Here is a 12,467-nt window from a genome sequence, read left to right as displayed (position 1 = left end):
AAGCAATTTTCTTGATATTATAGCTATAACTGTTTAGATTTATGCGGCTGCCAATGCTGCTGGAGGGAGGTTTGTCAGTCATCTCACGGTGGGGTTCGCATGGAAGGGAGATATAGGAGGGTCAGCGGGATGTGGGGGGGGGGGGAGAAGTGGGATGCTCTGGTTGCTCCAAGGCCTAGCATCATTAACTTCTTTGAGCAGTGTTTACAATTCGCTGCTGTTGCCAGCTTCAGGCCTTCCTCTCTGCCGAGTCCTGCCTAATTCCTGTTTCCATGAAGGTAGAATCCAACAGAGAAGGCCCAAAGCCGGCAACAGCAGCGAATTGTGAATGCTGCTGCTTCTGCCCGAAGAAGTTCATTACCGGGGATGGGGTATCAGAAGGAGGAAAGGGAGCAGAGGGTGGAGAGAATTGCTGCACGCAACTGGAGGGAGAAAGAAAGGGAGAAGGAAGATGAGGGAGGGTGGGAAAGGAAGGAATGAAAGGAGATGCCAGGGCATGGAGGGGGAGAGAGAGATGGAAGAAAAGGAGAGAGATGCCAGGGAATCAGGGAAGGGAAGGAGACAGAGATGCTAGCCCGTGGGGTGGGAGGGAAAGAAAGGAGAAGAGAGAGATGCCAGAGGAGGTGGTGACAGAGAGTGAAAAATGGAGAGGTGGCAGAGCTGAAATCAATCATATACAAAGGAGAGACGGGGCACAGGGTAGACATTTTATGGAAGGAGCATAGAAAGAGGGAAGATGCCATACGGAACAGGGAGAGGGCAGACAGTGGATGGAAAGGGCTGATGCTGCATGGAAGACAGAGAGAGGACAGATGCTGGCTAGAAAGAAGAGAGTGAAGACAAGATGATTAAAGCAGAAACAACAAAAGAGAAAATTTTTTTGTTGCTTTAGAATAAAATAGTATTGTAGTTGTATTGATAAAACTTTTAGAAACAGAAAATAAGGTAATCTTTTTACTGGACTTATTTTAATACATTTTTTACTAACTTTTAGAGACCAAAACCCCCTTTCTCAGGTCAGGACAGTATAATGTAACAGCAGTATACTATATTGACCTGAAGAAGGAGGCTATGGCCTCTGAAAGTTAATTTAAAAATTGATTAGCCCAATAAAATGGCATATTCTTATCTTCAATTTATGTTTTATTTTTATTTGTTAATTTGTAAAGTGGCGATTGTTATTTTGCACAGTATTAGGGGACAAGTGTCACTGTTTCTGTGGTGTTGCATTGTATGCAGAGTCTGGTTTCTTGGTGGTTCAGTTTAACTACATATTTTTATTTTTAGTTTGTGATTATTCCATATTGGGCGAGGGTGTTTCTGTGTTCTGTGTGTATGAAAAGGACATGGTTTTCTGTTAGCATCGACTATACAGGATCAATTGATTGTACAGGATCTGGTTTGTTCAGTTTTACATTGCGTGTGTTGGTGTTCTAGTGCTCACTGCATTGTTTAAGATGCTGCCTTGTCCTAGGTATACCCTTGTTGTGTGACTCATGGATTATTACTAAAAATAACTTTTTTTTTATATAGAGGAGAGCATTGTTAAAAATGATTAGCACTGGCTGTCATATATACTAGGTACGCCACTGGATTTAATGACCCTATTCTAACCACCAAATTTCCCCGCCCCACCCGGCTACTTTTTCATGCCACCCGGCTGAAAAAAATTTCTGGGGAGAACATTGAACACCTTAGAGAAGACGAAGATACACCCACATGGAATGGAGAACAAGAACAATCTGACTCCAAGGAAGAAGAAACCCATAGAGGAATCCTGCAGGAAGGGGAGGCAAGGTCTTGCCGATGCCTAGAAGAAGAAGCAGCAGCGAAGCACACAGAGGACACAGACCTGCGACCGGAGAGAAAACTGAAAAAAGGAAAGTCTGCATAGAATCATAGAAGATGACGGCAGATAAGGGCCATAGCCCATCAGGTCTGCCCACTCTACTGACCCACCCCCAAGTTTACTGTCCTAGGGATCCCACTCCCGGTGACAGGTTCCCTTGGCTTAACTCTCTAAGGGATCCCACATGAGCATCCCATTTGCTCTTAAATTCTTGCACGCTGTTTGCCTCGATCACCTGCACCGGGAGCTTGTTCCAAGGATCAACCACTCTCTCAGTGAAGAAATATTTCCTGGTGTCTCCATGAAATTTCCTGTCCCTGAGTTTGAGTGTATGCAATCCTAGTGGGAGACTCAATACTAAGGCAAGTGGATATCCACATAGCAGGATCTCTACGAGGGTAGTGTAGAGGTGATGCCATCAGAGTGTGACCTCCTTGGAGGGTAGTTAGTGGAGGGTTAATAGAGTGGGCAGACTTGATGGGCTATGGCCCTTTTCTGCCGTCATCTTCTATGTTTCTATGAGGGAGAGAGGACAGACTAGTGACCTGCCTCCCAGGAGCAAGAGCAGAAGACATCGTCGACAAAATTGAAAGGATCCTAGAAGAAGCTGAGATGGAAGAGACTACAGTAATGATCCACATCGGGACAAATGATGTCAGCAGAAGAGACTACAGTAGGAATGCACTGATCGAACATTTCAAGATTCTGGGAAGGAAGTTGAAGATGAGGACTCAGAAGATAGCGTTTTCCGAGATCCTACCAGTACCAAGGGAAGATGTGAAGAGGCAGACGGAACTGCAATCAATAAATGCATGGATGAGGAGATGGTGTGAGGAACTGGACAACGTTTTGGGGCAAGAACAAGCTCTTCAGGAGAGATAAACTGCACCTGAGCGCAGCGGGAACTAGACTTCTAGCAAACAACGTCAGGAGAGGAATATAGCAGGCTTTAAACTAAGAAGGAGGGGAAAGCCGACAGTTGATCAAGTGTCGACGATTTGGAAGAAGATATCCTGAGAAGATACTGAGTGGGAAAAATGCTGGGAAAACACAATGGGCAAAAAACAAGAGTTGACAGATGTGACAAACCTGTGGCCAGCTTTGTCCCTGTAAGGGATAAAAGCAAAACACGGTCCCTGGTCAGAAGGGCTGACCAGGTTAAAAGTAAAAGTTTGGTTTTGGCTGACTACCCCTCAGACAGTGAGGTAGAGCAGGAGAGGCAGGAACATAGGTACATCCAGCAGAGAGCGCCATCTCAGGACAGGTACCCTAGAAAGCCTGAGAGGACTCTTATTGAGAAGTGGAGTCCTAGGGCTGGAAGGTATGCTCATTACCAGCCTAGGAGAAACCTGAGTTATTTCCCTAGGGATTTCCTGCCTAACACAGCTGCTCTGAGGAGAGAGGGGTGGGGCTTTAACCAACATAAAAACAGAGTATGGAATCTCAGTAAAGGGAGCAGGGAAAGCTGGGATGGAGCTAGGGCTAACGAGCTCAGGCAGCGGCAGGAGAGACAGTAGAGCTTGGAGGCAGATGATAGGAGAAGTCTCTCTCCAGCCCGCAGCAGTGAGGACGTGGAGATGACAGAGGACTACCTCAACTCCACCCCAGAGGCTGCTGAGCAGGCAGAGGCTATGGACGTCGCTGAGCCATTGCTGGAAGCTAGCCATTTCCCCACTGACATGGAGGTTAGTTGTTAAAGGGGAAGGAAGCAAGGCTGTACTTGTGCTGTCTCCCTTAACCCAAGCCCAGCTGACAGAGATTAGGAGAAGAGCAGGAAAATCTCTCCGCTACTCTGTATGACTGCCCGGAGAGCTTTGTTTATTCAAGGAACCTTATCTGTAGGGGTGTGAAAGCTCCGTGGGAAAAACCCAAGTAAAGTTCACAGCTTATATAATGCCTTACTGTGTTTCGTCGGCCAGGAAGCCCAGCTGATTATAATGAGCTGTGAAGCCTGCTCTGCAAGCCTGTCCGTGTCTCAGCTAGGTAAGCTGAAACGTTTAAGAAATTCAGTACTAAGTTTTGAAACTGTAATTACTCTGGCTGTAGTCACAAGGTGTGCCAAGTTTGAAAGTTTTATTTTCCTGATATTTTTCATTTGCCTTTTTCCCTGGTGAAGAGGACTGTAGTTAAACTGGAAAGTCCAGGGTATTGAACTGTATGTGGCATTTATAGCAAGCCATTCTGACAACTGCAAGTTATTTTGTATTTTATAATTTTGCCATGACATACGGGTGGCTGATGGTATTCAGACCCCGGGTTCAATAAAGCTCAAGAACATTCTTTTGTAACAAGACTTACCTGTGTGGTCTTCTCTTTATAAGTTACTCTCAGTGTGGCCTGGCAGACTAGGCAGGCTCCTAGGTCTGTTCTACCCTGAAAAGCCTTCCTCCAACCTGAGGAGGCCACGCCGATAGGCCAGAACTCAGCACACTTAGTCCCTCTGCTGGTTAGAGCAAGGGATAAGTGTGTCACACAGATCAAGAGGATGATAGGAAGAATGTAGCACAGAGGGAGGACACAATGGGCAATTAACAAGAGTTGAGAGTTGAAGAAGAGGATGATGATAAGAACGTAGCACAGGAAAAGAAAATGAAGACAAAAAAAAATACCAGGACTTAAATTGCATGTACAGTAATGCAAGGAGCCTAAGGAGCAAAATGGGAGAATTAGAGGTCATGGCCAAAAATGAGAACCTAGACATCATTGGGGTCTCTGAAACATAGTGGAACGAAGAAAACAAATGGGACATAGCACTGCTGGGGTACAAACTCTATAGCGAAGACAGGTTAGGTCAGAAAGGAGGAGGAATAGCCCTATTCATAAAAGATAACATACACTCAACCAGAGTGGACACAGTGGCGACGACCGACGAATTGGAATCACTATGGGTTAAAATACCGGGAAGAAATGGGCCCGAGATAAAGATGGGCCTGTACTATTGTCCACCGGGGCAAACCGAAGCAAACGATGAAGAAATGAAAGCCGAGATGAGGCGAGAATGCAAAAGCAGTAACACGATTATTATGGGAGACTTCAACTATCCTGGGATAGACTGGAGTCTTGGAAACTCAAAATGCGCTAGGGAAACCGGATTTCTGGAGGCTATACAGGACTGCTTTATGGAGCAGCTTGTCAGAGAACCGACGAGAGGGATTGCCACTCTGGACCTAATCCTCAATGGGCTAGGAGGACCTGCAAAGGAAGTGGAAGTAGTGGGATCATTGGGAAACAGCGATCACAGTATGATCAAGTTCAAAGTTGAAGTAGGAATATTGAAGGGGAAAAGAACCACAGCGACAACTTTTAACTTCAAGAAAGGAATCTACGAAGCGATGAGAGTAATATTAAGAAAGAAACTTAGGAACAGCTGAAAGAAATCGCAGACTGTAGAGCAAGCATGGTCATTATTCAAGGACACGGTGAGCGAAGCGCAAAATGTCTATATCCCCAGATTTAGAAAAGGATGCAAAAAGAACCGAACAAAAGACCTGGCGTGGATAACTAAAGAAGTGAAGAAAGCAATAGGAGACAAGAAACACTTATTCAGGAAATGGAAAATGGACAAAACCGGGGAGAACTGGAAAGAGCACAGGAAGCATCAAAAAGAATGTCACCGCGTGGTTAGAAGAGCAAAAAGAGAATATGAAGAGAGTCTAGCCAGGGAAGCATAAAATTTCAAACTGTTCTTCAGATATGTTAAGGGGAAGCAGCCGGCAAGGGAGGAGGTGGGACTGCTGGATGACAGAGATAGTAAAGGAGTGGTGAGAGAGGAAAAAGAAGTGGCGGGTAGACTAAACATGTTCTTTTTGTCAGTATTTACAAAGGAGGACACATACAACATGCCGGAACCTGAAAAAATCTTCAAAGGAGATCAAAGCAGAAAAATTAACATCCATGGAGGTAAGCCTCGAAGACATACATAAGCAGATAGATAGACTAAAAACTGACAAATCTTGAGCAAGGGTCATTGACGCCATTTGTGAAAGCTTCAGGTTTGAAAATAATTATACTTGCAAAATGACACCAGCGCAAGGTTTTAAAAATTATAACCAAGATTTATTGAATTATTGTTTCTATTTTTCCATTATTAGATCAAAAGAACAGCATCATTGCTTACCGATTGCGCTAATGGGAGATCGTCAGAGGTGCCAAATACTGGCCTTCTCACAATGGTCTCGTTTTACTAGCTCCAAATTTCCTATTATATGCTGTTGGCTTTTCGTGACATCATCATCATAATCAACCAATAACAATCCTATGGGTGGTCTTAAAGTTGGACAAAGAAACATTCCTCCACATTTAAAAGTTAGACAAAGTTTCAGAAAATTACTTTTGATTTCTGAATTAACATTAACATATTCAAAAGAATTCTACAATTATTAACAGGGTGCTGAGAAATTCTCAACCTCTCCCTAAATTGACAGTAACTTTAGTCTGGAAGAGGAAAGCTGACAGCTTCATGTTACACACAGTGATAAGCATGGGCTTCCAATGCCCCCCCTTCCTATGCTGGAGACTGAAGCAACAGTCTCTGACTCTAATTACTCCCAGATGTTGCCTCAGGATTTTCCTTAGTGTTTCTTCAGATTTAAAATATATAAAATATGTTTTTTCAAAGTAACACAGTCATACACTTCATTTATACTTTGCTTCATTCACTCTTTGCTTGGCCAAGCTTTTCCATTCAATAAATCATAATTTTCATTCAAAACTACATCCAATTCAGTTTGAGACACGTTATCCTTCTTTACCAGTCTAAAGCAAGCCCATGTGGTATTAATTAACACCACGAGGCTGGGAGCAGGAAAACTCAGAGAGGACAAAGACAGAATATTATTCACTGGCCCAAGATGGTGGCCGAAGACAGGACAGATATAGTACACACAAAGAACCCAAACTTGATTCCATGTAATCATGATTTCCACCATGATTTGGCTCAACAGCAAAGTACATACACAGATATTATTATGCTTTCCCTTATATTAATCCTTAGTGTGTTTTTCTCTGGCCTTAGCTACATTATATTCAAATTTTTATTCACCTGTTTTTCCGTACGCTTCTATTTGGGCGTGGTCCTTAACTGACACAGAATTGTCTCTAACTAGAATTACCCAGAATTATATGAAAAACTGGCGCTTTTGTAGAAAAACTTCACAAAAATACTGCACTATCATGCTCCGACATCCATTCCATTATCGTCCCATAAATAGCACCCCCTGCTGGCCACGAGCCACTACTCAATCTCCGGGCCCGGACGGAATCCACCTAGGGTACTGAAAGAACTAAAGAGGGAATAGCAGAACTACTACACCAGGTTTGTAACCTATCCCTGAAAACGGGCGTGATCCTGGAGGATTGGAAGATAGCTAATGTTACGTCCATCTTCAAAAAGGGATCGAGAGGTGACCCGGGGAACTATAGACAGGTAAGTCTGACTTCAGTTCCGGGGAAGATGGCGGAAGCGCTGATAAAAGGCAGCATCGATGAGCATCCAGAAAATAATAAACTGATGAAAACAAGCCAACATGGCTTCTGCAAGGGAAGATCGTGCCTAACGAACTTGTTGCACTTCTTCGAAGAAATTAACAAACAAATGGACAAAGGGGTCCCCATAGATATCGTATACTTAGATTTCCAAAAAGCCTTTGACAAGGTACCGCATGAATGCCTACTACTGAAACTGAAGAACCAAGGGGTGGAAGGAGACGTACATAATTGGTTGGTGGGTAGGAATTGGCTGGTGGGTAGGAAGCAAAGGGTAGGAGTGAAGGGCCACTACTCGTACTGGAGGAGGGTCACGTGTGGTGTTCCGCAGGGGTCGATTCTTGGATTGCTGCTGCTCAATATATTTATAAATGACCTAGAAACAGGAATTAAGTGTGAAGTAATAAAATTTGCAGACGACACCAAACTATTTAGTGGAGTTGGGACTAAAGAGGACTGTGAGGGTTTACAAAGGGACCTGGACAAACTAGAAGAGTGGGCAATGAGATGGCAGATGAAGTTTAATGTAGAGAAATGTAAAGTCTTGTGTGTAGGAAACAGAAACCCAAAGTACAGTTATACGATGGGTGAAAGTACCCTAGAAAAGGACTTGGGGAATAGTGGACAAGACAATGAAGCCATCAGCACAATGCACAACGGCCTCCAAGAAGGCAAATAGAATGTTAGGTATTATCAAGAAAGGTAATACAACCAGAATGAAAGAAGTTATCCTGCCGTTGTATCGGGCGATGGTGCGCCCGCATCTGGAGTACTGCGTTTAGAAGGATATGGCGATACTCGAGAGGGTCCAGAAAAGAGCAACTCGATTGATAAAAGGTATGGAAAATCTTTCATATGCTGAAAGATTAGAGAAACTGGGGCTCTTTTCCCTGGAAAAGCGGAGGCTTAGAGAGGACATGATAGAGACTTACAAGACCATGAAGGGCATAGAGAAAGTGGAGAGGGACAGATTCTTCAAACTTTTGAAAACTACAAGAACGAGAGGGCATTTGGAAAAATTAAGAGGGGACAGTTTCTGAACCAATGCTAGGAAGTTCTTTTTACCCAAAGGGTGGTGGACACCTGGAATGCGCTTCCAGAGGGTGTGATAAGACAGAGTACGATATTGGGGTTCAAGAAGGGATTGGATGATTTCGTAAAGAAAAAGGGGATAGAAGGGTATAGACAGAGGATTATTATACAGGTCCTGGACCTGCTGGGCTGCTGGGCGTGACCTCTGGTCTGACCCAACAAAGGCACTACTTAAGTTCTTAGTGCAGAGCCTGTTTCTTCACAGGCTCCTATAAGTTCGTGTTCTTCAAAGAAAACAAGTAGGCTTTTCCCCAGTCTTTTCCAAACATAAGTCCCATGCCCCAAACAGTCTTTATTTTAGGTGCAGGAAACCATTAGGTAGCATTTTGTCCCAGGTCTTAGCATGCATTAGAACAAAGGCAGGTTTTTAAATGCAGTAGAGTCTTACCTCCTATAAACTCTGTCAGTGCCAAGCCTTTCCAAACAGCTTCTCCTGCTCCTAGGTTCCCACTAGCACACCTCTCCTCCTGAGTCTGGCTTGGCCTTTTAAGTTCCCCTAAGTCACTTCCTGCTTTCCTACTTTTCTCCCCTCCCCCCTTCCTGAGGAAAACTCTTTCTCACTGCTGCTGTAGTTGTGAGACAATTTAACCAGGAGGGGGAATGCTGGGTTTTCCTGAGTTTTATTCTAAGTCTTAGCAGCAGTGACAAGCAGGGGAAGTGGCAGGGTTTCATACACTCTGTCACATACCTACATGGCATAAATGCTATAAACTTCTACAAACAGCTTGCTAGCAAGCGTCTGCAGCTGGCTTCATTGGATGCTGTCATCCAACAGTGAAAATATCCAGCATATCCTCTCCCCTCTTTCCTCCAACACCTCAACTCTCTCTCTCTCCCCCCCCATCACCTTTTATCCTTTGCCTCTTCTAGCACTTACCTGCCATCAGTCTTACTGTTGGCTCCAGTCCCGCTAAACTGGTTGGCAATAATTAAGATGGAAGCTGTTGAGCTTTCCCTCTTACCTACATCGCTATAGGGTCTGCCGGTCTCAATCCCACCCCTCAAAAAAAGAAAGTAACTTCAGTGGGGGTAGGATCAAGACTGGCAGAGCTTATAGTGATGTAGGTAAGAGGGAAAGCTCCATGGCTTCTGACTTCATTATTGCCAGCTGGTTTAGTGCAGCGGTCTCAAACACGCGGCCCATGGGCCGCATGTGGCTCTCCAGGTTTTATTTGCGGTCCGCGGTCTGGAGGCCATCATTCTCTTCCTTTTGTAGCAGCAGCCGCCGGCTCGTTCGTTCAAAGTCGTGGGTTGGCGGCTCCTTGCGCTATCCACTCCTGCATCGGAAGCCTCTCTGATGTCACAACATCAGAGAGGCTTCAGACGCAGGCGCGGATCTCGCAAGAAGCCGCCACCCGCGGCTTTGAACGAACGAGCCGGCCAGACATGCTGCTGCTCCAGTGGCGTACCAAGGGGGGGGGGGGGCGGTCCACTGTTCTCTTCCCTGCAGGGCCGACCAACTCTGGCGGCCCGACGTCAATTCTGACGTCGAGAGGACGTTCTGGCTAGCCAATCGCTGCCTGGCTGCCCGGAATGTCCTTTCCGACGTTAGAATTGACATCGGGCAGCGAGAGTTGGTCGGCCCCGTGCAGAAAAGAAGCAGGGAGATGGCCTGTTCCCGATAGCGGCAGCAGCAGCAGCCTATTCCGTGGCGGCAGTGGCATGGGGGAGGGCAGGAAGGAAGGAAGAAAGAAAGAAAGAAGGTGGGGTGGGGACAGGGAGCCAGAAAAAAAAGCAAAAAATGGGGCACGGAGGAAGGAAGAAAGAAGGAGGGGGGACAGGGAACCAGAAACAAAGCAAAAAATGGGTCACGGAATCAGAGAAAGACAGACAGAGAAAGAAAGAAAAAGTTGGGGGAGGGAATGAGGTCTGGAGGAGAGGAAGCATACAGGAGGCTGAAAGAAGGGAAGAAGTATTGGATGCACAGTCAGAAGAATAAAGTGCAACCAGAGACTGATGAAATTACCAAACAAAGGTAGGAAAATGATTTTATTTTCAATTTAGTGATTGAAATGTGCCAGTTTTGAGAAAGAAAAGATATTGAACTTTAAATGTGAGTGCTGCAGAAAAAAATAGAGTACTTGGAGGGCCGCAGAAAAAATAGTTAATGTCTTATTAAAGAAATGACAATTTTGCATGAGGTAAAACTCTTTATAGTTTATAGATCTTTCTTTTAACTGTTAAAGAAAAGTTTTATAAACTATAAAGAGTTTTACCTCATGCAAAATTGTCATTTCTTTAATAAGACATTAACTATTTTTTCTGCGGCCCTCCAAGTACCTACAAATCCAAAATGTGGCCCCGCAAAGGGTTTGAGTTTGAGACCACTGGTTTAGTGGGACCAGGACCAGAGGCAGGGCTGATGTCAAGTATGTGCCGTTGACTCCTTAGTTCTCCCTCCTGTGGCCAGCAAACAGCATGGATGACTGCTGTGGCCACCGCCAATGGGAAGAATCAGCTGCCTGCCTCATATGTCAGCCCTGCCCTGACCTGCGACTCCAACCCTCACAGCGAGCTCCACAGGTAGGTTTAAATTTAAATATTTTGTAACTGGTTACACAAGTAATTAAGCATAGACTCGAATATAAACTGAAACCCCTATTTTTGGGCCATTTTTTAGCTCCAAAATCTCAGTTTATATTCGAGTATATACGATAACTTTTTCCCCTTGTGAATCTGGGCAAGTCACTTAACACTTCATTGCCCCAGATGCAAAATAAGTAACTGTATATAATATGTAAATCACTTTGATTTTAGCAACAGAAAGGCAGTATATCATGTGTTATCCCCTTTCCCTTTTTCTAGTTCAAGAATCTTTAGTTATCAGCTGTGGAACTTTAAGAGTCCTGCTGCATTCACTTTGAGGAAGGTTTGGCTTTTAATTTTTTTTTTTTTTTTTCAATTTGGTGACAGAAAATGAAGTTTCAATGCTGGTTACAGAGAGATCTAAGGATGGAAAACATGAGCAAACTGAAGAAGAACCTACTGTTAAGACTAATCACTTGGGGTAAGCTGTTCCTGCAGTAACTTGTTGCAACAACTTGAGTTATCTTTTGACTATGTGCTATTATTTTATTACGTTGCGGGGCTTGCAGACAACCATGCTCCCCCCCTCATTTTATCACCTGTTTAAAAATATTTTTTTCACAAGATAAGCTTACACTGCTCCCTCTGTATTCGCGGGGGATACGTTTCAGCTATAGCTGTGAATATGGAAAAACTGCGAATATGAATTGTATATGTTAATCGTGTTTTTTTGTAAAAGATAGCAGTTTTTTTATTAAAACCGCAAATAACATATAAAATTCATATTCGTGGTTTATGGAAAGGACTACAAGCAGCGATTCAGAATGCTTTTAGGCAGGCAAGCAGCGATTCACAATGCTTTTGGGCAGGCAAGCAGCGATTCAGAATGCTTTAAGCAGGCAAGCGATTTACTCTATGCATGCTGGGAAGCAGCATTTCACTCTATGGATGCTGGGAAGCAGCGTTTTTCCCACGATGTGAACCAGCAATTTTCAGGGTGAAAGTTTTGAAACTTCGATTTTGTAGGAGAAAGCATGAAAGTAGTGAATATTGGTAAAAGTTAAACTTCTTTTACATTACAGCAAAAGGAAAGGAACTTTAATCATGAAGTAATTTTGGGGGGTGGAGTCACCCGACGAAAAATCGCAATTATGTGAAACCACGAGTGTAGAAACCGCGAATACGGAGGGAGAAGTGTATATGCGTAGAAGCCAACTTTCAAAAATTATGGGGCTGCTAAACTTAATATAAACTACTCCTTCCTGGATACTATGAACGGGTTGCTCAGTACTGGGGGAGTACTCAAGCATACACTGTATCTACAGAGCTGACATCATTTTATATACTGTATTTCCTGCTTGTTGTTTTTGTTTATGTAACTTATTATTTTGTTGACATAAAGCTGCTTGTTCTGAATTGTGTATGCAAAGTAGAAGCTCAAAAATTTGGACAACTCAAGGATTGACTCGGTCCGGAATTTTGGGTTTTCCAGATTCTCATGCAGTATTTTTAAAAT

At 44.0% G+C, this 12,467-nt stretch overlaps 1 protein-coding gene across 8 annotated transcripts in view; it reads left to right on the top strand.

Moving 5' to 3' along the window:
- The window catches only part of CENPT (centromere protein T), an 822,208-nt gene that overhangs the window by 231,123 nt on the left and 578,618 nt on the right, over positions 1–12,467 (top strand). For all 8 annotated transcript variants that reach the window (XM_033941803.1, XM_033941802.1, XM_033941796.1 and 5 more), the window contains one exon: positions 11,339–11,432. In XM_033941803.1, coding sequence (XP_033797694.1) covers positions 11,339–11,432 — 94 coding nt within the window. The remainder of the gene's footprint in view (positions 1–11,338; positions 11,433–12,467) is intronic.

Source organism: Geotrypetes seraphini, chromosome 4 (assembly GCF_902459505.1).
Source record: "Geotrypetes seraphini chromosome 4, aGeoSer1.1, whole genome shotgun sequence".
Taxonomy (NCBI): Eukaryota; Metazoa; Chordata; class Amphibia; order Gymnophiona; family Dermophiidae; genus Geotrypetes; species Geotrypetes seraphini.
The sequence above is the reverse complement of the archived record's forward strand: the minus strand, read 5'-3'. Positions and strand labels throughout refer to the sequence as shown.